This window comes from Elaeis guineensis, chromosome 4, assembly GCF_000442705.2.
Source record: "Elaeis guineensis isolate ETL-2024a chromosome 4, EG11, whole genome shotgun sequence".
In the NCBI taxonomy this organism is placed as follows: Eukaryota; Viridiplantae; Streptophyta; class Magnoliopsida; order Arecales; family Arecaceae; genus Elaeis; species Elaeis guineensis.
The window spans coordinates 8271428-8295861 of NC_025996.2; the positions used below are offsets into that span (position 1 = coordinate 8271428).

At 35.6% G+C, this 24434-nt stretch overlaps 3 protein-coding genes across 6 annotated transcripts in view; 2 read left to right on the forward strand and 1 right to left on the reverse strand.

Moving 5' to 3' along the window:
• Positions 1-6366: 6366 nt before the first annotated feature.
• Positions 6367-7678, forward strand: LOC105044058 (actin-depolymerizing factor 5-like). The gene is made up of 3 exons (XM_010921846.4): positions 6367-6469; positions 6555-6811; positions 7308-7678. Exons 1-3 carry the CDS (start codon positions 6434-6436, stop codon positions 7474-7476), a joined length of 462 nt encoding a protein of 153 aa, XP_010920148.1. The 5' UTR covers positions 6367-6433; the 3' UTR covers positions 7477-7678.
• Positions 7679-7996: 318 nt separating this feature from the next.
• On the reverse strand, positions 7997-15186 carry LOC105044057 (uncharacterized). Of its 2 annotated transcripts, XM_010921842.3 has the most exons (8): positions 14898-15186; positions 14644-14756; positions 11905-11976; positions 11217-11252; positions 9830-9875; positions 9094-9181; positions 8922-8979; positions 8005-8357 (listed from the first exon to the last, which is right to left on the reverse strand). In XM_010921842.3, exons 1-8 carry the CDS (start codon positions 14974-14976, stop codon positions 8307-8309), a joined length of 543 nt encoding a protein of 180 aa, XP_010920144.1. In that variant the 5' UTR covers positions 14977-15186; the 3' UTR covers positions 8005-8306. The 2 variants fall into 2 exon arrangements, with proteins under 2 accessions (XP_010920145.1, XP_010920144.1); XM_010921843.4 differs by lacking the exon at positions 11905-11976 and having other exon boundaries at positions 7997-8357.
• Positions 15187-20511: 5325 nt separating this feature from the next.
• Positions 20512-24434, forward strand: part of LOC105044056 (DEAD-box ATP-dependent RNA helicase 28) — a 29900-nt gene continuing 25977 nt past the window's right edge. For 2 of the 3 annotated variants that reach the window (XM_010921838.4, XM_010921839.4), the window contains exons 1-2: positions 20513-20867; positions 23871-24047. In XM_010921838.4, the coding sequence (XP_010920140.1) occupies positions 20577-20867; positions 23871-24047 (468 nt within the window). In that variant the 5' untranslated portion in view covers positions 20513-20576. Of the gene's footprint in view, positions 20868-23870; positions 24048-24434 lie in introns of all 3 variants that reach the window. The other variant, XM_010921840.4, reaches the window with a different exon arrangement.

A 24434-nucleotide genomic window follows, 5' to 3' on the forward strand; every position in this document is an offset into this window, starting at 1 on the left:
ATCTTTGACTCCTGATGATTCTCCTAAGTAAATCACACAGGATTAGCTTCGGTCCCTGACGATCCTAACTTCGGCCTCAAGCCTGCATCAGTCTCCATAGTAACTGACATCCAACATTTATCCAACATCTACCGATGACTGAATATCTGAACTGACTGATATCCGACTTCCACCGTAAATATACGTCAGCCTTCACCGATCTTTATCTCACTGAACGCAGTTGGCTCCAACCGCTTCTTCTCTTTGGCATCCGTCTCTATAGAACCACGCCAAGGCCTCCACAAATGAAGCTTATCCGATCTTACCAGCATCCTCATTTTAAAATTCAAAAGCCCCCACGACATTTAGCTAACTCCAAAATAGATAAGGCAGGTATAACCATCTGATCTTGAAAATTTCGATCGAAAATTCCATCATATCGCGTCTAAATCGACCATGTAACCTGCTCAAAATAGCTCTCTAGCTCTCTCCTACAAAAAAACCTCTGGGGACCCTCAAGGTATGTGCACAAAATCTTTTTCTACACTCTTTCTCATCTGTTTTTCTTGATTTCTGACTTGAGCATCAGAAGATCTCCGTCAGAGCCAACTCTAGTCAGAACTTACCTTGCAGACTTTTTTTCCGAAAAGATGCGCCACCGCTCTAGTCTTTCCGATCAAATTCCAAATTTCAGCGGCAACAGAATCAAAATCAAAGTTTATAAAAGGTTGGTATGAGTAAAATATCTGAGTGGAGGATAAATGTCATGTTGATAGCCCGTCATAAAATTTGCTTAATCCTGCTATGCTGGATGTGATTACTATTTACCAACCATTTTCTTGGACCTAAAACGTCAAGCAGCTAATGCAAATAGATCTGAATAGACTGTGATATAACCTTTTTCATTCAGAGGTTTCGAGTATATAATTTCTTATATTATGTCTAAACCATGCATTCTTTAATTACATCTCGAGATTAACCAGCTAGTTGATTGTTGGTGATGAAGACATTAAACCATGGAAAAATTGCCTTGCCTAGATATTTGCCCCATGAGACCACGACTAACTAGACCTCAGAAATGGAATGGCCATAGACTGTATGTGGACAAATGATTGATTTAAGCTGTGCACCCAAAACACTCTACCCAGAAGAAAGAAAAGGCACCTCCCCTTTCCCACATGCAACATATCCAGCTTAATCGAGATAAAAATATTTCTAAGGTTGACCATTCTATGATTCTGCTGCGGTTTGCTACCCGTGCCTCATACAAACCCGTAGGGACTCATATCATGATTACCCCACTGGGTAAAGGACCACAACATAGTTCGATAAAATAACATCAATTTTGGTCAAAAGCCTTCTTGAACTTTGTTAACACTCATCGAATGTAGAAACTCTGTGCCACCCACAATCCTCTCCTCCTTGAATACTTTGCATGTCTTGAAGCAGCCATTTGTATGCTAAGATTCACTGTCGGTGGATAGGGGACAGGATCCCCGTGCCCTCTCTTCGGTGCAAGCTCATCCCCAAGACTTTCCTTTTGGGCAAAGAGCGAACATAACTCGAGGATGGAACGAAGCTGCTGGATCCAAGACTCGGACCAAACTCCAATGCTTACATTCAACCAATGCTGCTTGCTGTTCTGCCAAAGCTATGCCATAGTCCAAGGACCGTCAAACTATCCCAAATCGGACGGTTGAGGTGTGTCGAGCTATTAACTTGATTTATCATCTGCATAGCAATATATTTAATTATATAGTTACAAAATTTAATTATCTAACTTATATTTATATTTATATCTATATTTTCATCATTCGATTTATATTCATATTTATTTAGAATATATATAGATATAAATTTTTACATCTGATTAATATCCATATATATATATCTATATTCATCAAAACAAAAAAATATGGATATAAATATATTAGCATCCGATCTAATTTCAGTCCTATAATGTTGGCTAGTGCATTAGGGTTTAGCATGGCTAGGGTTAGGATACCAATGTGCCTTCCTCTCTCTCTCTCTCCTTGGTTCTAGAACACCTTGGCTTAATACGACCTGGGCCAATATTGTGTTGAACCAATCATCGGCTGATTTACAAGTTGCATTCAATTGAGGATGGGGAACCGGCCCTTCTTCAATGTTTTGCAACTATAAGAGCAAAATCAACCTTCAAAATATATTTCTTGTGATTTGATCCTAACTAAATATATCGAGACCATATGTATATTGCTCCTTCAAATCAAAAAATTTTAGTCACAAGACATGCAATTTAACATTTGCTTAATGCGCTGGATGAAACAATTAGTGCCAAGAGCATTACGCAAACTAACTAGAGGTGCTCTGAGGAAGAATTTCATGGGCTGATGACACCTAATTGCAACGTGAACCGCCGGACGCATGCCAGGAAGATCAGAAGTGTTCCCCAGACATACAATCAAATCCAAAAACTGTAATGAACTAACCAAATTTAATTATTATTTTTACTACTTCACTGTACCCCTACAATGGGAGAAGGAGAAGGCCACCTGGACGAGTCCATTGCATCAACACTACAAGCAACAAATTCATAAAACTTTCCACCAAAAAATAAATAAATAAAAATCATACTAGCATTGGCTACAAGTTGCTGGACGGTTTTGACTGTAACATGACAAATTCTTAAAAGCCACTGGCTTGTTAATGACATGCTTTAGGATATCCCCTCGTGAAGGATTCCACCACAAATCTCCTCCTTTTGGTCACCCTCCTTTTTTTAAATCTTCTTGGATTTTCTTTATTTCAGCCCTAAAATAAACATTATATATCTTATTTTGAGGACAAAAAATAAACATTGTATAACTAACATTTAGCACGATGTATCTAATAGGACTTGGTCATTGTATTGTTACATGATTCGAGATCTACTATAAATTGATTACCGATCCAATTGAGATACTGCCAGGGAGCTAGAGGGAAAATTCAAAATTTGCCTTTCCTCCAAAGATTTCTAAAGTTTTATTATGAGTTTAGTACCACATTAAAAAGGAACATTTTTTTCTTAATGTTTATCTACCTTTTTTTTTTTGCTCGTCTTAATTTGTTTGGGTCAAGGAGGGAAGTGGGTTTTATGCTATGCCACACCATATTTTTGAGCATGTGGGAGTCGAGCTGGGCAGCCGGCACATGCTTGTATAATGTAAAACCCATTTCCCTCTTTAACCCAAGCAAAGGTAGATAAAGAAAGAAGGTAGACAAACATCAAGAAGAAATTCCTTTAGTAAAACAATCTATAAGGTTATTGTCAGTTTTACATAAAACAGAAAAATAAGGCCATGAGTTTTTTGTTTTCTTATAGACTTTTACCTTACTTTTATATGTCTATTTGTCTTTGAATTTATAATTTTTTTTTTTTGCAGAAATATATTATAGCTCCAAAATCACAATAGATTGAAATAAGAGGAATAGGAGATAAAATTAAAAAAATTTCATATAAAAGATCTTCAAGTTATTTAGCTTCGGAGCAGTTTGAATCAAGAGCAACGAGTTTAGATTCTATTGTACTTCTAGCTAGAATGATATACTTGGCAAATTTTCAAAAAAATAGTACTACCACCAAAAAGGCATACATAGTCAAAAGTAGATTTAACATTAGATGAATCGGAAATCCGATTGGCATCGCTGTATCTCTCCAATATAGTAGAATAGCCAACAAATCTAAGATAATATAAAATAGTATGCTTAAGATACCTAAAAATTCTTTCAATAATAATCTAATAAGTCCTACTAGGATTACTAATATATCAACTAAGTCTTGAAACAGTATAAGCAATATTAGATCTAGTTTGATTAGAAAGATACATTAGAAATCCAATGATTTGAGCATATTTTTTTTGATTTACATATTGATCAGAGTTCTTCAAGAGTTGGATAGAATGATTAAAGGGGGTAGATACAGATGAAGAATCAGAGTAATCAAATTTATCAATTAATAATTGAGATAAAAAAAAGACTCTCTCTAAGTATTGGAAGGGACATACATCAAAATTGAGATACTTTCGAGTCTGAATTACTTAGCCGAGGTTGTTGTTCCTGAATCTAAGGAAAATAAAATCGATTCTAAAACTATTGATTCTATCTTTGTTAGTTATTTCTTTTCAAGACTCGAATCCTTAAATCTACACTTGATTATAACTCTTGTTCCTTACCTAGTTTATCTTTATTCTCTAATCCTCTGTCCCTAATGATCATGCTTCAAATCAACCTGATCTTCTTTCTGAGCCCAGAAGGAGCAAAAGGGTTAGGATCAAAAAGAATATGATGAAGATTTTTTCACCTTCTTAGTTCAGGATACACCTATTTCATATCAGAAAACTATGAGATCTTCCAATACTCTATTCTAAAAGGAAGTAATTAATAGTAAGATCGAATCTATTATTGAAAATAATAATTAGATTCTCATTGATTTATCTTTTAAAATCATACTTTTAGATCATAAATAGATTTTTAGAAAGAAACTTAGGATTGATGGATTAGTGAAAAGTATAAGGCATGGCTTATAGTCCAAGGATTTGGGCAAAAAGTCGATATTGATTTCTTTGATACTTATGTACATGTTGCTAATATTACTACATCTATGTCTTTCTTACTCTTGCTTCTATTCATAATCTTTTTGTACATCAAATGAATGTGAACACCACCTTTCTTCATGAAGATCTTAATGAAGAAATCTATATGACTCAACTTGAAGACTTTATAGTGCCAGAGCTAGAGCATAAAGTATACAAGCTTGTTAAGTCTTTATATGACCTAAAGCAAATACCTAAATAATGACATGAGAAGTTCAATAGCATTTTTCTTTCTTATGGCTTCCAAATCAATGAATTTAACAATTCTCTATCATTAAAGATTTGATGATCGATATGTCGTTCTTTGTCTCTATGTTTGATATTTTAATTCTATTTTCTGATCTTAATTTAATGAATGGTGTCAAAAAATTTCTTTTCCATTACTTTTGATGTGAAAGATTTAGGTGAAGCTAATCTAATCCTTGTTAAAAAAATCAATCCCAATTATTGATCGATAAATTTGATTATTCTAATTGTTCACCTATATGTACTCCCTTTGATCCTTCTATCCAACTCTTGAAGAACTCTGATCAATATGTAATTTAAGAAAGGTCTGTTCAAATCGTTGGATCTCTAATATATCTCTCCAATTGAACTAGACATGACATTGCTCATGCTATTTTAAGACTTAATCGATATACTAGTACTTAGCCTATAATGGGCTTTTCAGTAGTGGGAACCTAACCTTTGTGATAGATAATCCTTTGAAAGAGATTCGATATGATAATAACAAGTTGATTAGTTAGCTAGAGAGTACATATTTTTATATATCTATAGAAATCTCCACTCCAACCCATCTCGGTGATGATTAGTGCTCCTATGCAGATGTTAAGAAAGAGCATAGCTCTGAATGAGTTCTGAAGGGATAATCTCTTCGAGATGTGACTCTACACACACTACTAAAGGACTCCCTATATAAGAGCTTCCGTATATGACCACGATTAAGAGATACAAGTAAACTCTAGGAACTCCCACGAATAATAAGATACTTGCGCACGACCAATAATGCGCTATCCCGCAACAATTTTTTTAATAATATGTGCATGATAGTTGAAGTATAAATTAAAGGAACATGGTTTAAGATCTGGTTCACTCTAATTTCTTCAGATGGAAACCAGCTACATTAAATAGTGTTAAAATACTTCAATCATTGTGTAGTATAAATATTTATTTATATTAATATTAAATAATCAGTATTATTTATTTTTAAAAAATTTTGAATTTTGAAGAGGATTGTTAAGGAGTTGGAGAGAAAACTCAAAATTGCCCTACCCTCCAAAGATATCTAAAGCTTTGCTATGAGTTTAGTACTCTATTGGAAAGAGGTAATTTTCTGATGTTTATCAATTTTTTGTTTTTTTTTTTTTTTGCTCATCTTTGCTTGGATCAAAAAGAGAAATAAATTTTACACCATACACATGTGCACAGTCCGACACGACTCAACTCGCACGTATACAAAAATGCGATATGATATGGCGTGGTGCATGATGGTATAATAATTATATACATATATCTTTTATTTGTAAATTGTTGCTGTCGCAACAGTCAATTAAGCATTGGACTAGATATTTTTTTTGTCTGTTTCTATTTCTTAAAATCTGTGGACCAATCCAACCAGATGCTAGATAAGTCAATTTTAAATTCTTATCTTTATTATAAAATTTAGATAAAAATGAAAATTTTCAAAATTATAACTGAAAACAGTTAACAGATACTATGTATCTGTCCTATCCGCTTTGGCCACCTATAGAAATACGGCATGTGAAATTTAGATAAGGACCACGGCAACTCTAAAGTTGAGTCTATATATTCTCGGATACTCCCGGGTCCAAAGCCTCCCGATGCTTGCAGCAGCCATGGCCATGGCTTTCAAGATGGTAATACAGACTAACGTCCATCTTCCTTGTATGGAATGGGTGGAGTTTGCTTCGAATGGGTTTTGATGTGTTTTTCCAATGGCAGGCAACCAAGGGGATGAGAGTAACGGAGGAGTGCTGGCGATCATTCATGGCGATGAAGTGGAAAAGAGTGCACCGATACGTCGTGTACAAGATCGATGAGAGGTCGGGGTCTGTGATGGTGGACAAGGTGGGAGGTCCCGGCGAGGGATATGAAGAGCTTGCTGCCTCCCTTCCTGACGACGACTGCCGCTATGCTGTCTTCGATTTCGACTTTGTCGTCGACAAATGCCAGAAGAGCAAGATCTTCTTCATTTCATGGTTTACACACTCTCTCTCTCTCTCTCTCTCTCTCTCTCTCTCTGTGTGGTTGTTTAGATTAGGAGGATTTTTTCTTGTTCTTTTTGAAGAGAAATCGGAGGATGATGAATGTCTCGGAATCACAGGTTTCCGCAACATGAGAAATCTAAAGTCATGATGATTATATATATACAAGTTTAGGTTGACGTAGTCTCGTAAAATAATAAGCCTGGATGTCGATGCAACAGAGCCGCCATTTGTAAGAAGAGCAATTGAAGATCTCATCATATAGATGGGAAGGGGAGAAAGAGGATTGAGAGAGGAGGGAGAAAATCCTAACCCTAACTCTATGATATATTATTGGTTGATATCATGCTTGTTAGGGTCTTTGGTACTACACTTGTTAATCTACACTTTAAGTATGCTGAACCACCGGCCCCATGACATGTTGTTAATGGTCCAAATGATAGAATTTAATCGAATGGATTTGTTTTTTTTTTTTTTTCCTGTTCCCCAGGTCTCCAACTGCATCAAGGATAAGAGCAAAGATGCTGTATGCCACCTCAAAACAATGGTTGAGGAGCGCGCTGGAGGGGGTCTGCTATGAGGTGCAGGCCACAGATCCTACCGAGATGGGGTTTGATGTTATCAGAAAAAGGGCCCAATTGCCCAATGAGCAGCTATAAACTGCCCAATGAGCAGCTATAACTGCGTGCTGGCTGTGCTTGTCTAGTTGCTTATCGTCTATATTTTAGATGTGTCTTATGTAACCATTAAGCTCACCAAGGAGGGAGGCCTCGTAACCTCCCATTTGTCATTTGTGTCAATATAGTGGCTTGTATCGTTGTGATGTGAGAATAAAGACAAGCATGGTTGTTCTCTCTTTAAAATAAGGTAATCAAAGGTTCTCTTGGTGGGGGGATAAGGCGGTGGGCAGCATGCAGGGGTTGGAGGACAATATGGGGAGACTAGAACTAGGGCCGGGGGTGCGATCAAAGCCGCACTAATGCAATGAATCCTATCAAAAAATCCTTAAGGCTTTTATGCTAGGCTGGATTTTTTTTTCAAAGCAAACCAATTTGATGGACCATACCCCAAATATTAAAGTGCTTTTAGGCGACGGACGTTCCCAAAAAAGAGGAAGAATTTGAAACATTTCATAGATTGGTCTTGTCTCATGGCATGTTTATGCATGTGGATATATGACTAAATCAGGCATGTCTCATAAACAGCTAGCTGATCCCACATTCCCACCTACTACAAAAGCAACTGCCAGCAACAATATCGTAAAAATAAGGCATTACATTCTTGAACTTGACTTATTAAAAATAATAATAATAATAATCAAATGATAAGCAACGTAATCAACTCAACTATGCCTTTATCCAACACTAAGTGGGTTGACTAATCAAATGACAAGCAATGTAAAAGATGAAAAGAAGTCTCGCAAAATGCTGTTGACTAAAAATTGAAGTGTTGGATATTTGAATGCAGTTCTGATTCCTCTGCAATATTTCTACTCCTTTGATGTCATAACCATCAATCCCAACGCACCAATGATTAAGTACTGCCAAACAAACAGAGAGAGGGGGGGGGGGAAAAAAAGAAGTTAAAAACAAAGCGGCCTGAAACTGAAAATAACTACAACAGGATAGCTCCATATATTATTCTGAATTTGCAATATGTTGAGATGGAGTTATCAGCAAAAAAAAGAGGAGCACACGTAAAAGTGAGTATGCTTAAGAACAGACAAAGTTCAATAAGATACAAAGTGAGGGAACCTTGCTTCCTTTTCTCCATAAGAATAATTACTTTCATAATGACATTTTTGAACAAACCATGACAACAACCTAAAATATTAATCATTCAAACAAGCCAACTTTGCTGCGGTCTTTTATCCTTGGTCATTTTTTATATACATTAAACAATTTTGAATACACCTGTTTTCGTATTCAATAACCCTTTTAATAAATGGCTGGGATAAAATCCAGCTGTCAAAGTCACTAATTATGAAAACTAAAAGCATCCTAAATATGTCCAAAACAAGTGAGGCCAACAATATTATCATTATAACATGTCAATATCTCCTTCCTAGCATAAATTTATGTTGGCTATTCTCAAGACAGCATACCTTAATAACTGGCTTCTCATTCATGATAATGGTAACCCAGCCAACATATGGCAGAAATCTGGATCAATCCAATTTTGAAGTAGAGAAATAAGTACAAATACAAAAGTGGACATGCCTAAAGAACAAATTATATAAGAATAATATGATGTTAAATATAATAACTAATTCTTACCCCACAGCGCGCCCCATGATATGATGCTTCTGAAGCCAAAGCTGACCATAAGGATAAAGAAGCCTATCATCTTTAAGATTATTATCACCTGATGTTCAAACCCATAAATGTAACTGTTCACTGATATAAATCATAAAACCAGTATGGAACGAGATAAAATTGAGGGCAGAATCCTAGTTTAATAATTTCACTTTCTCAGGCTTCCAGATATTCCGAGTCTTACCATTTATTTGTCACCTTACACATATTTATATTTCTAGGTGTATCTATCTCTGTCTAATTACATCATAAACTTCTACATGTATAAGCCAATGCCCGTCTGCCTAGATATTATGAAAATACGCATCATATTTTCTCATGGTAGATGTATCCAAGGATCAATAGAGAAAACATAAAAGGAACATTACTCAAGGAATGTACAGGCATACCAGCACTAAAGAATATTGCTGTGGGAATAATTAGGAGTAAATATATAAGAGTAGAAAATCAAAGCAGAGTTTTAAGGTAGAAAATGTAGGACAATGAACAAAGCACAATATCTTGCAAATTTCTATCATAATTTTTTTCTCATTAACATTGTCAAGGATGGAAAACTGAAATTTTGCATGGCATCAACACAGTGGGATTACAGAGTTTTACCAGGAGGGTTATTGATTTTTTATTAGCCCTGTAGATTATCATAAGATTCATAACAGTTTCCTAAATTCTTGGATAAAGGGTTCGGTATTTTTCGTACCTTTGGTGAGAACATCAACTTCTCGTGTGTCTTGCCGTTCATGGACCTGGATACAAAATTAAGGAACAAAATTAAAGCTTATGAGAAACCAATGAGAAATAGTTTTGATTTCTGGTGCAGAAATTATATGAGTTTTCCTGAAGGAGAGCAGACAAAGAATCTTACAGTTATATATGAATCATAGCAAAACAGAGGTAAGTTATTCCAACTAGATTTGCAGCATATAAGTCAGGATCAATGTGAATAATGCTTTGATGTTACAGTAAATAGTAAGACTGGCATCACAGGCATCAATACCAAACTTTGACAAGATTATCAAAAAAATGGGGTGGATTTAAATTTACTTGTCATCAGAGTGTAAAAGGGTTTGGGTAGATCAAGGCCAAACTGGAAAAGAAATATAGATCTATCAAAAAGGTCTGGGACCCAAAAGTAAACCTTATTCACCATCCTGGAATGATGGATATGGAGGAAAGAAACATGGTAAAAATATACTTAACCAAACATGAATCAATAGAGTTCGCATCACAGTCTATAAAATTCGGACCTAACATGAAACTGAACTAAAAAAAAATGCCTGTCACGGTCATGAAACCAAAAACAGACCTGACCCATATCCCTGCTTAAGATACCAGCTATTAGTTTTCTTTATTGGAATCTCAAATAATGAGACTTCAGAGCATCATGAGATCACATAAGAAGTCAGTTCTAGGCCTCAAACAGTAGCCCACGAGAAAGTAGAATAAGCATTTATTTTCCTAAGTTGTAGCTCTAAGCCTCTAGGGATGGTGTAGATAAGAAAAAAAATAAATAAGAAATGAAGGCAATGAAAGAAGGTAGAGAGAATAGGGAAAAGAAAAAGCTAACGCAAAGGAACTGCATGGTCTGTTCAATCAGACTACTCACATGCCTGTTGGCCCTCCATTGGTATATTGAAAAAGCCCTATGATACAAAACAAATCAAAATGTCCCAAAGCAGTGCATTCCTGGAGTTGTTACATATTTTTTGGGCTAAAAAATAGGCCAGATAGAGATAACACAAGGGCCATAAAAAGCAAATCACTTAGAAAGAAACTGAACCACCATTAGAACTATCACTTGTACAATGTTAATGACAACACAGCAATCAAATCTTCAACATTCCCTATTAAGCTATAGATATGAGTCCTTACAATGAGACTGAATAAGTTGTAGATGAAATCAAAATTGATAAGCAAATGAAATAGAGGAATAAATTCATCATAGAAAGCCTCATAACTAAGACTGGTGAAGAAACAAGAGACCTGATTAGTTATAAGCATTAACTTGACTATTCCAATCATACCAAGAATATTTAATGTACCTAAAGTCTGATGAATGAAGGAACAAAGCAGGAGAAAATACTTACTTCAATTACACGATGAACAATGGGAATGTCTTTTCCCTGACACAAATAAATAATATCATTAACATGCTAGATGAAAACCATCTGCAAAATTAATAAATAAGGGGGGAAAAAGCATTCTTAGGAACTAAAGCTTGTACTCAGTGCTCCACCCTATAGGTCAGGTTATTAATGAGCATTGTTTATAATATGAGAAGGATTAGCATTCTGAATGTGAAGAAATTGAAACTTTATACGTAAAGCAAACATATTAACAAACAAACAGCAAGTTAATTTTTCCTGCACAGATCTGAAGAAGGGAAAATAAGAAGTTTACATATAATATAGTTTTAGCATACAAAACCTGTAGTTTGAGCATGAGGAACAACTTTCTACTTGGATTGAAGAATTTCATCATATAGGATACAACCCTCTAGTGGATTGAATGGTGAAGAGTATCAGAGAGAGAGAGAGCAGAAGGTTTCTTGGCTATGTTAAGTATGATTGGCAAACATAGTTTCTTGCTTGAATTCCATAGTGGATGCACAATCAATATTTGAGGGATGAGATGAAAGTATAAAAACTAAAGAAAGAACTTCAATATATCGAATGCATGCAAAATCTAGAGAATAGCGCCAACATTGTAAGTAATATTTAAAATATCAGAATTTTTTTATGAGTTCTAATTGCAATTGTATAAGTAAACACTTACATCAACATTAAATACAACTATTTCACCAGCACGAATAGGGTCTTGATTCATGTGCAAGAATAGAATATCACCCTGCAATACTAACAAACAGGTGGTGGATTAAGGAAGACCTGAAAAATTAAAGAATATTCAGTTATGGAATATGTGCAAACATGCACATATAAATATTGTATCATTAGATCTTGAAAACCATAAGTTAATATTTAATAGAGTAATCTGATACTAAAATATGCTAAAGATGGAACTTCACATTAGTAAGAATGAACCCGGAAGACAAATATTCTCTACTTCCATATGCTTTGCTCCAACTATTCCATAGTTGGGTGGACCTAATTTATACAATGCAAAAGGCCCATTTTGTTATCACAAGGAACGAAATAAAGTTATTTATTATATACTTAATTATTTATTCATTTATGATATTTCGAGCGTACATGCTTATCTTAATCTGTGTTCATATGAGTGGGCTCAATCACTATCAGCAATAATAATTGTTCCAATTACAAACAAACAATGATTGCATCTGTGCCCCTACCTCACTGACGGATGGACACCAAGAAATGCATAATCCTTTCAACTTCTTAAGGATCGGCCAGATACTATACATAATCCTTCCAATTTCTTAAGGATGTCAAATTTTCCATATCCTATAGTCTGTCTATCCTTGTTCAGACTCAATATAGATAAATATTGGTAAAATAAGTGCTCGCTTTCAACAGAACTGCTTCATGTTTTTCTTTTTTAATTTTTTTTAAAAAAAAGGATGAGATGGCTGCTTTACATGGCCCTGGAGTAAATGCGTCCACTCCCATCAGTCACCAAAATGTCCTAGAGGCACCCAGGAATGACTGATAAGGCCTCCCACAGGACACATCCAGGGCAGTCAGCCACATGAGCAGCAACCCAGTCAACAGCATTATTGGCTTCCCTGTAAACAACTGCTTCATGTTTCACACATACTAAGGAAATCAACCAGCTGACTGGATGGCTGGAAGGCATGCAGATCGTTGTTGGACTTTTGGTATTGCTATTACCCTGTATTCTACCCTTGTATTAGCTGATTCCTTTAGTTGTGCAGAATTCAATACTTTGCCTCCCACTTTACACCACCCTGCACACCGCCCCACCCCCCCACCAAAAAAAAAGAAAAAAAAGAAAAAAGTAAGAATATTTTTTTAAGAAAAAAGAAAAAATAAAAAATAGTGATGAGGAAGAAAACAGAAAAAGGAAATACCTTGAATCTAGTTTTACCATGAAATTCTTCTTTTTAAAATGACAAAGAAAAAGAAAAGATTGCCTACCTCTATACACTTAATGTATAATCCATCTTATACTAATAGTAAATAATAAATTCTCATGTTTATAGAGAGACTAATAATGCTGCTGATTAGATAGCATCTTATCTCACTGATTATTGGGGTAGATCCTCGTCGCTTAGCTGACTAATCCTCTTCCTCACCTCTTCACCGACTAAGTGTACAACGACTATTTTTCCTCTTCGATTAAGCCTACATCATTGCAGGCCATATCAACTCAGATCGACGGGACTTGCCTTAGTCGGTATTCAGCCGACTAAGTGCTGTGCTACAGATCAAGCCGACTTAGATCAACGAGACTTAGTCTAGTCGGCATTCGACCGACTAAGACCGATAGAATCTAACCAAGTAGGTGATTGACCGACTTGGTCTTGCATATAATCAACGGCTGGCCAACGACCATCCGATATATAGTTAGTATTTGACCGATTTGATTCTACATGAGACCACAACAAGTCTGCACAGGGCTGACAACTTACTCGGCGCCATACCGACAATCTAAATCTTGTACACCTGAGGATCAAACGATGGTTATTTGGCACTAGCATTAACTACACGCGAATGTGGAGCACAATAGTCGCCCACGAGCGGCCCATTATCCAACCTCAATAACAGAGGTAACCGTCAATTAAATTTCATAACTCCAACGTCCCGAGTATTCCGGGATGGGGGTTACACAGTAATGGCTTTCATAGCACTATATAAGGAGGTAAGTTATGAAGAATCAGGTAAGCAATATTTTTGCTAATTATAAGCTTTTGGACTCTCATTTTGGCTCTCGGATTATTCTCTTTCTCCGATTAACTTAGGCATTATAGGTTCCTTCGCCAGACAACTTCCAACAAGAGGACTTATTTTGCAGGTTTCCTACCGTTTAACACTTAAGGCACAACAACTCAGCTTCCGTCCAACTAAGTCGCCGGAGACAGGCTGCAACACTAATCATATAGGATCAATATTGTGGACCTCTTCAACTGATCTTCCATTTCAATTTTTAGATATTTTATTTTCAGATTCTCATGGATGTATCTACTCATGTTTAGTTTAATTTAATGCATCCGTTTTACCCAAAAAAAAGAAATTTCTCGAACTAATGGACATGATAAGTGTTGGTCATTGCTAAACTTCTTAAACAAAAAAACATCAATCTCATCCTCAAGATAGTGCATCATCATACCGAAGGCCTTAATACAAATGAAATGTGGTAACAATTCGTATTTGACAGATGTCTCATTGAACATCCCAATCTCAGAAATAAAATAGCATCATAAACTAGAATCCAAATGGAAAAACCTCCTACTGTTTGACAAACTATCTGGGACACGGAGCATATACCTATACTCTGTTATACAAGAATGCTTCATGACCAATTCTTTTATCGAAATATAGATCTTTTCATAAAAAATTAAAAACTGGGACTCACCCTCTGAAAGCCCGGTTCCATGCTTTCAGAAAGAACGACCACCACAGGCGACTCCGTCCCGGTAACACACATCAATCCCTTCCATAATATCAATGCCGATGTAACAACCAAACCTGCAAAAAATATCACGAAAAATTTAATATAGTTACCCATCGCTTTTCAAATAAAAAATTAAAATTAATAATAATAAAAACTAATATATCGCGCTTCGTGAGATAAATTAATGGGAACTAATCATAATTATTTGCACGAACCGAGGTTAACGGCTTGTGTGAGGGATTGCCTCGTCTGGAGAGATCGAATAGACCCCAAGTTTTCGCCGATCCAACCCATCTTCTTGATCTCTCTCGGGCGCTCTTGCTTTTTCTTCTACCTGTTTGTTGTATAGCCCGTGCTGCTTCTCCGAACTTGGTCGGTTGTTTGGCCCTTAAGTTTTGTGATGGGGGCGACTATGACTGCCGAGAGCGCGGGACGACGACCGCGACCGGCGTGGCTCGAGTTTCTCAAGCCGTTGGATTAACATCCGATTGTCTTCCCTCTAATCGTCCGCACCGGCTTGGATTTTTGACAAATCGACCAATATTTAAAGAGAAGGGCAACTTGATCGGGTCTAATTATTACTTGGACCAGGTCCAATGAACCCGCCAAATTCCATAGTGGATAACACGCGGCATTACCCCTTGTATTTCACCAATGCCCAGATAGCAGAAATCTATTGGCTGTTGGGGTCGCATGAGCAGGGTGTGCGTTCAATAGCGGAGAGAAGGAGCATGTTCTTCATAAGGAGAAATTATTGCATGCACCACGTGCAAGTGAACCAGGGCAAATCCCGGTGGAGAGCGCTGGAACCGGTGAAATACAAGAGGTAGCATGGTGTGTTATCTACCGTGGCATTTGCGTGGTCCAATTGCACGCATGCAACGCGGAGGCCTTGATAAGTGGCACGCTTCAGACTGCAAATTTCAGGTTCAAACGTGGCAGACATCCAGTGGTCATCGAGCTGGGATCAACGATAACAAACAAGTTCTTTTTTTTTTTTGCCCCTTTATGACAAATTAAAAAAGGAAGCGATAATGATACGCCCCCAGTCCCCTATTCTCATTACCGAACAGGACAGGACGAGATCCAGAATTGCCAAGGCAAAGCATGAACTTTATCCCGGATTACATCTCTGTCCGTATAACTCACATTCAGGAATGGGATCGAGATGAGATATCGATTCTCTTGATTCCGATCGAAATTTTCTATATGCCCTGTTGGGCTAAGTGGCCATCTCCAGAATTTGTGAACGTAAAAAGCAGGGTAAGCTCAGGAAGTTATTCACTTTCATCAAAATAGTCCAAACTCTTGAGATAGATTAGAGGGAAGTCAAAAATCCTTTTATACTTCTTGTGAAAGGTGAAAAATAATGATACGAGGGAAAATGCTTTATCAATGTGGTGGTAGTAGGGTCTTTTAATATTTATCATCTTGGTACCAGACTCTAAACCGGTATCATCCTTATCGGAACACATAGTTTGAGGTCAATTTGGTATAGTTGATATTCCATATTTCTTCTGTACTACATACTAGTTCCGTATTAATATAATACGATATAGTTGGTATACACCAATACCGAATGATATGCTGTATCATGAATATCATGTATTTATTCCACTGGAGATCCTACTAGATTTGTGTGCATGATTGCATCCGGCGAAGGCACGTCATTTTTAGGAGCAACTTTGGAACCTATTAGCAAATCATCGAACAAATGGAATCTTGAAAATTTCACCATGATATGGCACTATAAGTCATTGCTTTCTCCCTAAATTTATCGCATGAGATTTGAAGCAGTTATACCGAAGGACATTCATCATCTTTAGCTTTTCCAGTGTCGAAGGAATCACCGGTTATATGAGGATTAAAGCACCTATCAAAAACTTAAAAGGGCTGATTAACACATTGACAATCTATTTAGGTATTAGATATCTAAACTCGATTTATTAAGAATCCACCTTTCAAAGTTTCTTTAAATCTGGATGGCTTAAATTGGATGGTGATAGGCAAATTTAGTGTGGGAGATCGGATCATTTTTAATACATATAGAGGATATTTGATATAGGATGATCCATCCAAGATGAAGATGATGTGAGTAGAGATAATGAGATCACTGCATTTTGGTTGTACTATAGTGATCCTATATGAAATGATTTTAAATCATCCCTACTCTTTAAATCATTCCCCAACTTAGTGATGGGATACCTATCCTTGAGGTTGAAAATCCAATATCACCCATAGATAGTGATCTTAGACTAAAATATAAAAACAAAAGTATCCCCCAATAAAGCAAAAAAATAAAAAAAAGATATATCAATATACCATTAATATATTATATCAATATTGTATATATGATATTACATTATATTTGATATTATATATTATATTTATGATATATATTATATTATAATATATTATTAATCATATTATTGTTATATTGTGATTCAATGATGATTTTAAATTAAAGTAAAAATATCTTATTGTACTTTATATTTATATAATAAAAAATATTTAATATATCACTTCTATTTCTTTTATTTGTCTAATCAGAATAAATATTCATATTAATAAATAATATATTATAAGTATAAATAAAAATATTAATTCTATAATAATAATTAATATATTTTTATAGGATTAATAATTTATAGGATCGATAAATATATTTTTATAGAATTCATTAATTATTAATATATTAATAAATATAGTAATATATCATATCTAATTAATAAATATATTTTTATAGAATATATTATAGATAATTTTGATATTACATAATCAGTGATCTTGGATTTTCATAAAATATCAAACATATTACTCGTAGATATTCGAGAATTTTTAATTACTGGACCATGACCTACTAAATACAGTGATCTTGAATTACTATTGATTAGATCATTGAGGGATTCAAATCATCAGTAATCTTAGATCACTATGGTGATCCCATTTAGATCATCAAATGCTACTATAAAGCAAAATAAACAAATGCATATGATCATTTAATATCATATTCCAATTAATATTTTTTCTCAACAAACTTATAAATTTACAAATATAATATTAAAATGAAGATTTTACTTAAGCCTCACTTTGGTGAGCTCTAGGGATGGCAACGGATAAGATTTGAGTCGGATATTGTACCATCCATCTTCAAATCTAAACTTAATACTTTATATCCAAATCCTATCCGATATCCGATCAGATAAGAAGAAAGATATCCATCCCCATACCTAATGGATTTGGAGATACTCATGGGTAACCCATTTTCTAATACCCAACCCATACCTATCCCATACCCATCCGATATCCAAAAAAATAAACAATCAAAATAATTTTATGCATATAATTAACCAAAATAAAATTACCAATTCAACATAAAACATAATTTATAAGTCTAGATTTTTAGAAATCAAATATAGAAATAGAATTACAATTCAACATAGAACATATAAACAATCAATTTATGTATATTATCAATCAAAATAGAATTATCAAAATAGAATTATAAGCACATATATTTGGGTATGGGTTCGGATATTACCCATGTCTGTAGGTTCAAATCATGTTCAGATTCGAATTTGGATAGAAAATAGTACTATCCATATCCTACCTATATTCGTACTACAGTTTTCAGATTTTACTCGAACTCGAACCCAAATCCAAATATGATCAAACCCTATTTTTTTGATTTGATCGGGTTGGGATAGAGTGTATATCCATCGGATCGGATCGATTTTACCATTCTTAGTGAGCTCGGATCGTAAGTCCTCAAGCTTTTCCTTGGTGGCCTGGCACAAGTAGAACTTGTTCCTAACCTACTAGCACATACTCCCACACAGCATGCACAATCATTGATATGCGATAACATATGTGGGCGCTCCTAACAAGGATGTAGGCAAAATAAATTTGGAGAGATGAAGCCACAAATGGAATCTCCAAATAAATGGCTTGTGATTTTTTCTAGATTATTTGCATATCATGATTGACCAAGTAGATCAGTACTCGTTGAATCTTATGGTATAAATTATCGATGTAATGTGCGAGAAGGGAGAATAAAGATCTTTCTCAAGCTGCAAAAGATTTTCTAATTACTCATGACGCATGTTATCTGGATTGAATTATTTCTAGGTCATTTAAGTATTCATAACATTCACTTGAGTTTTCATGAATTCCTATATTTTTAGAATTATTTGAGTTACTCCTGAAATATTCATATTTTTGATAATTTGTTGAAATCTCTTTGAGTACGTATTGATTATGGTAATATTTATTGTCATCTTATTTATGCTTGATATCATTTTGTGTGAATCATCGAGTAAATGTAAGTTATAGCAACCTCTCGATAATAGTGGAGCCAGCAAGATTTGACACATCATGGATGTCCATTCCCTTAAATACTAGAAAAGCCACAAATTCAATCATGAAACCAAGTTTTAGGAAATTCCAATGATTTGGCTGTTAGATGATCATTTACTATGTCATACAACCAAATGTTGAAAGGATGCTACAACCTCTCTAATGTCTGATTATTTTTTAATTTTCCTCACAATATATACAATGTGATTTTATTTGGACTAATTGATGGCTAGATCATCGACGAGGTAATCATAGCTTGCTAGATATAGGACCAATTTATGCCATTGATACAATTTAGATAATCACTAAAAATACACAAAACTAATTAGAAAATCTTGTAAAACAATATGATTTTTCTTAAAAAAAATAATATATGCATATAATTCATTTATAAATAAGAAGTTTTTATTAAAACATTGATCTTCAACTAGCCAATTTTTTCCGACACCTCACAATACATGCTATTTATTGGTTGCATATTGCCATGTACATCTTGGTGCTATTATTATTATTATTTGGTAGCGATATCCCCTTGTTACTTCAAGCATGGTATATTTTTAGATAAAATTTGATATATAATATATAAGTGTTTTCAAAATTTATCATCTCATATAATACAGTTATGCTCCTTTGTCTTGTCATCAATGAGAAAAATAGTTTAAAATCTGATCCAAGATACATGTTATATATCATTTAATTCTGATGTCCTCTTTCATTTTTATAATTATATTGTTCTATATATGCAATATTTTATTGACTTTTTGATCAAATTTATTAAAATTTTTCAATAATCAAACCAACAGTGAAAATTTCAAATAAACTCGATCACACGTCTTTGAAATCATACTCAGTGTGATAAAATGCTATCAACTACAAACCAAAAAAAAAAAAAATTATGTATAAAAAATAAAAAAATATATATTTCATTAAAATCATATTTAATGAGTAAAATCTCTGAACGAATTAAATTTCACGGCTAAAGCCATAAGTAAAATTTCATAAAACCAAATATCACGAGCCTTTCGCAAAAATCGATAAATCAGCCACTATTAAGGGGAAGGCCAATCTGTTGATTAAGCGGGTTGATTGAGTTGGTATACAACCTAAAGCTACCAGACGTATACCTAGAGTTCTGATTCTAGGAGAAATTATTAAATGGATCTGGCCAACCATGGATTCAAGATAAAATCATATTAAGTGGATTTATTTTACCTTAGAGTAAAATTATTAGACGGATTTATTTTCATCCAAAGCTTGTGGTGGATCTGGTCCATCCCATAATTTCTTGAATTCCAGTGGGTTGAGACCATTTTGCTTGGACCTAGGCGCACAACCTCGATAACTTCGGTCTAGGCTCGGCCTCGGGTCCAAGCCTCCAAGTTGCGGTCTGGGTCGCCCCGCTAGAGGGACGCCGCCTCGGCTGGATCTTAATCCAACGGTCAGTTTCTAACCCCTCAAAACCCTCAAGAAACCCTCCTCCCCGTGCCTTCGACACTGCGATCGGCCTTGTCCCCTTTTCTGTCTTCCTTCGCGCTGCCATGGATCCCGACTTCCACTTTGACGCGGTGAGCTCGGACGAGGAGACCGTCACGGTTGACGAAGGGGCGAAAAAGCAGTCGCCGTGGGAGTTCTCTTCTTACTCGGAGTCCGTGGCCGATGAGCACGTCCGGAGGAGAACCACCTCCGTCGACGCCAAGATCTCCAAGGCTCTCCAACAACGCTCCGTCTCGCTTCCCGACGACGAAGATGATGACGACGAGGAAGAGCCCGAGGAGGAGGTGGAGGAGCACGAGGAGGAGGTCCTTTCCGCTGATGAATCCACCAAGAAAGTAAGATCTTCCTTTTCTCTAGCCGTCCTCTTCTACTCGTTTCTTTTTTGTCGCGAAGATCAAATACGGTCGTCCTTTCTTGATTTCTTGAACGATAGATTTTGGGGTTCTTGACATTAGAGCCGGTGGTTCTTACATCTTTGGCTTTATTTGTGTTCTGAAGGTGATTGTAGGATTCTTGTTAAAATTATGAACTAACGGAGGAGTTTCTATGATGGAAAGAAAGGTTCAGACGTTGATGGGGTCGAAAAGAAACGGACTTTGTTATCCATTATGGTACAATTTGTCATTAAAAAGGAGTTGGCGTTCTTGAGCCTGAACAAGGATAAAGGAGTTGGCGTTCTTGAGCCTGAACAAGGATTCATTGACATATCGGAATTCAGGAGAAGGATCATAAGGATCATTGCAAGAGGAAAGGCTTCTTGCAATGCCGATATGGGGTTTGTAACAGCTAAACAGTAAAATATTTGATGTTTAATGCTGCAATTGTGAATGCATTAGGCCAAATTATATCAAGCACCAACTATGAAGTGATTGCTAAATTTATTTGTTTATTCTTTTAGAAAAAAACTATGAGAATGCTAGGCCAGAAATGAGTAACTGCTGTTTGATAACCTTGCCATTGCAACATAACAGTTATGTCGTAATTCCATCATGCATCATACTTCAACCATAAAGTCCATGGTTAATGATGTCAGTGATTGATGTAATATTTGCATCACACATCAAGTCTTCCATAAAATATTTTAAGACAGAGAATTCAGCCATGGCCGTGTACTTATTGCTCAATCTTTGATCCAATTATTGCATTGCCATGCTGATTGTAGATCACTTGCAAAATTTTCAGATTCTTAGTGGCAGAATTTTGATAAGCTGAAAGTGGTGCAGGAATTACCTCATCACGTGACAAGGGTGTTTCCTTAAGGCCCCTCTATGTCCCATGTTACTTCTTGTGGTTTTCATTCATTAAAGCTAGAAGAGTTCTTTTGTCGGGAAGTTCGCTAAAGAGTAATAGTACATGTATCCCAGTGCATACCCAGGAAACCTGGTTTGGTGCACCCATACACAGTGGGTAGGTGGTCTAAAGGGGCCTTAATGCCCATTTTACTCCTGGTGGTTCACGAAAAACCTGGTTGACATACGCTTTTCACTGCATGATGGGATACGCTAAACATTATTCATCACTAAAATTCCTGATGATGATCATTGAACAACATTCTAAGTGCAAAAACATGATCATTGATCTTTTAGGATTTTCATTTTTCCTTCCAACGTGTCATGCTTTCGATTAATAATTGCTTCAATCTTTAATTTCAATGTGAAATGAAGAGACAAAACAGAGATCTTTGTCACAAAACTTTTTCTTGGATGCCAACAAATAAAAATTTAATTTCTACGTTGTGCTTTATGTGTGGTGAAACCAAGATTTAAGAAAGAAGAGAAGTAGAAGAGATGAAGACATGAAATCCATCACAGAATGCCTAAGAAAATCATCAATAAGAAATCATCGAAAATCTTGCTATGCTTGATCTCTAACAGATCAAGAACCCTCAAGATATGCTAATATGGATAATATAATCATCCAAAGATCTGCCAGTCTAATTAAAGCTTCAGTGACATAGATGCCTACTGATAAAACTACTAATAATCAAAATAAATTGTCCTTAAGTCAAATTTTGAACTTCTGAGTACCCCCTGATTAATTCGGTAAGTGATATTAATTAAATGAGAGATACTCTTTGGTAGCTTCCTGGAACATTGGGCTTTTTCAAAATTTACTTTAAAGACAATCTATTTTTTGTTTAAGTTTACTGATCTTTTGCACTTTGGGCTTTTCCTACACCACCAGATAAGATCAAAATGGATTCACCATCAAATCCGAACAAATCAACACTTAGTAAATTATTTTCAACTGGATATAAAACTTATAAGCCTCATCAGTCTTCTGTGGCTCTTGCTTATGGTATCTGATGTATGACTGCAAAAGGTTGAGTCCAGCCATGTTTGGTGTTGGACATCCTGTCTTTTTTTGATTAAAATATTCAAGTGCTCTGTCCTCAAGTGCCAGGTTGTCCCATGTAATTGCCCTCCCTCATCTGCACATCCCCCTGTCTCTCTTCTCATTTTTTTTAAAAAATAGTTTAAATTTGAAAACAACAAAAAGCAAGCGCTATTCAGGAACCATCTGTTCGGCGCTTGAGGTGCATGCATGTTGAATATTAGTTTTTAGAGCGCCAGATCTGCATCTATTCTAATATAAACTGGATGATCATACTGTTTTGTTAGGATGCATTACTGCACAATTTTATATTACTAAACCACATGCCAAATGCTGTTGTTTGACTTAACAACTAGTATTGGGTATGAATTATCATATTCGGCAAACAAAGAACTAAATATTTGCATACAAAAACATGGTCATCAGTTTCTGTTTTACAGGAACTGGGAAAATTCATAAGCAAAAGCAGGACACATAAAAAAATGTCATGTGTTGATGAGGGGCCTGAGTGGTCGCATACATCTCATCTTTCTTTTTTTGATCTTTGGATACTATTCCCTTCTTGACGGTAGAATAGTTACCTGGGCTGCCGGCTGCCCTATCTGAGAACAACCTAACTTTGATGATGGGAATGATGATACCAATTAGACTTCATTACATATGGCCTATTCATTATGTTAACTCATAGATTTGAACCTCTCGTGGATTCTGCGTTTGCATTTTTATGCTATTCTGGAACTAGGATAGATCCTAATTCCATAGCAAATGAGCTTGTTATATTGATGGTATGGAGAGGAGTTTCTAAATGCTTGTTGATGCTATTCGTGATGGTCCTTCTAATAAATGTCATCGATGAGTGTATGGTCATCTGTTTAATTTTTTTTGTTAATGTCTTTTTCTTTCTATGCCCTGATCTCTGCTGTATTATGCATTCATATATTTGAAATTGGTACTTGTTTGTAGAATGATAAACACATTTTCGCTAATGTTCTCTGAATCACCAGGAAAATCATAAATTTCGAAAGCCTGATGGTAAAAATACGAGTGGAGGGGCAGATGCTTTTTTTGCATCATCTGATGGAGCATCATTCCATGCAAATTCTTTTATTGAGCTGAACTTATCTCGCTCTTTACTTAGAGCTTGTCAAGCATTGGGATACCATAAGCCAACACCAATTCAGGTTTATTTTGTTTCTTTTTTCAATTGATTTATATTTATTGATATGGTGTATAATTTTAGTTTTGATATTTGGAAAATAATAGGATTTATATTGGATGGGATAGGGTTTCTATAGCATCTCGGTGCTAGGTGGGTGCCTAGAGGTTAAACATCTTAAAAAAAAAGAGAGAAAGAAATAAAACACTAATACATAAACAACACTACCGTTTTACACTTTTCTGTATGATGGCAACAACAGTTGCCACCACACTGCTACTGCTGCTGCACTGCCCCTTGTAGCAGCCTGGTGTTGCCGTGGTACAAAAAAACCATGATTGTCCTCATTGTTGCTGCTGAAGGTGGTGGAGGTAGCACCAATACTCACCCATTCTGTATAAGGAGCTGTTGG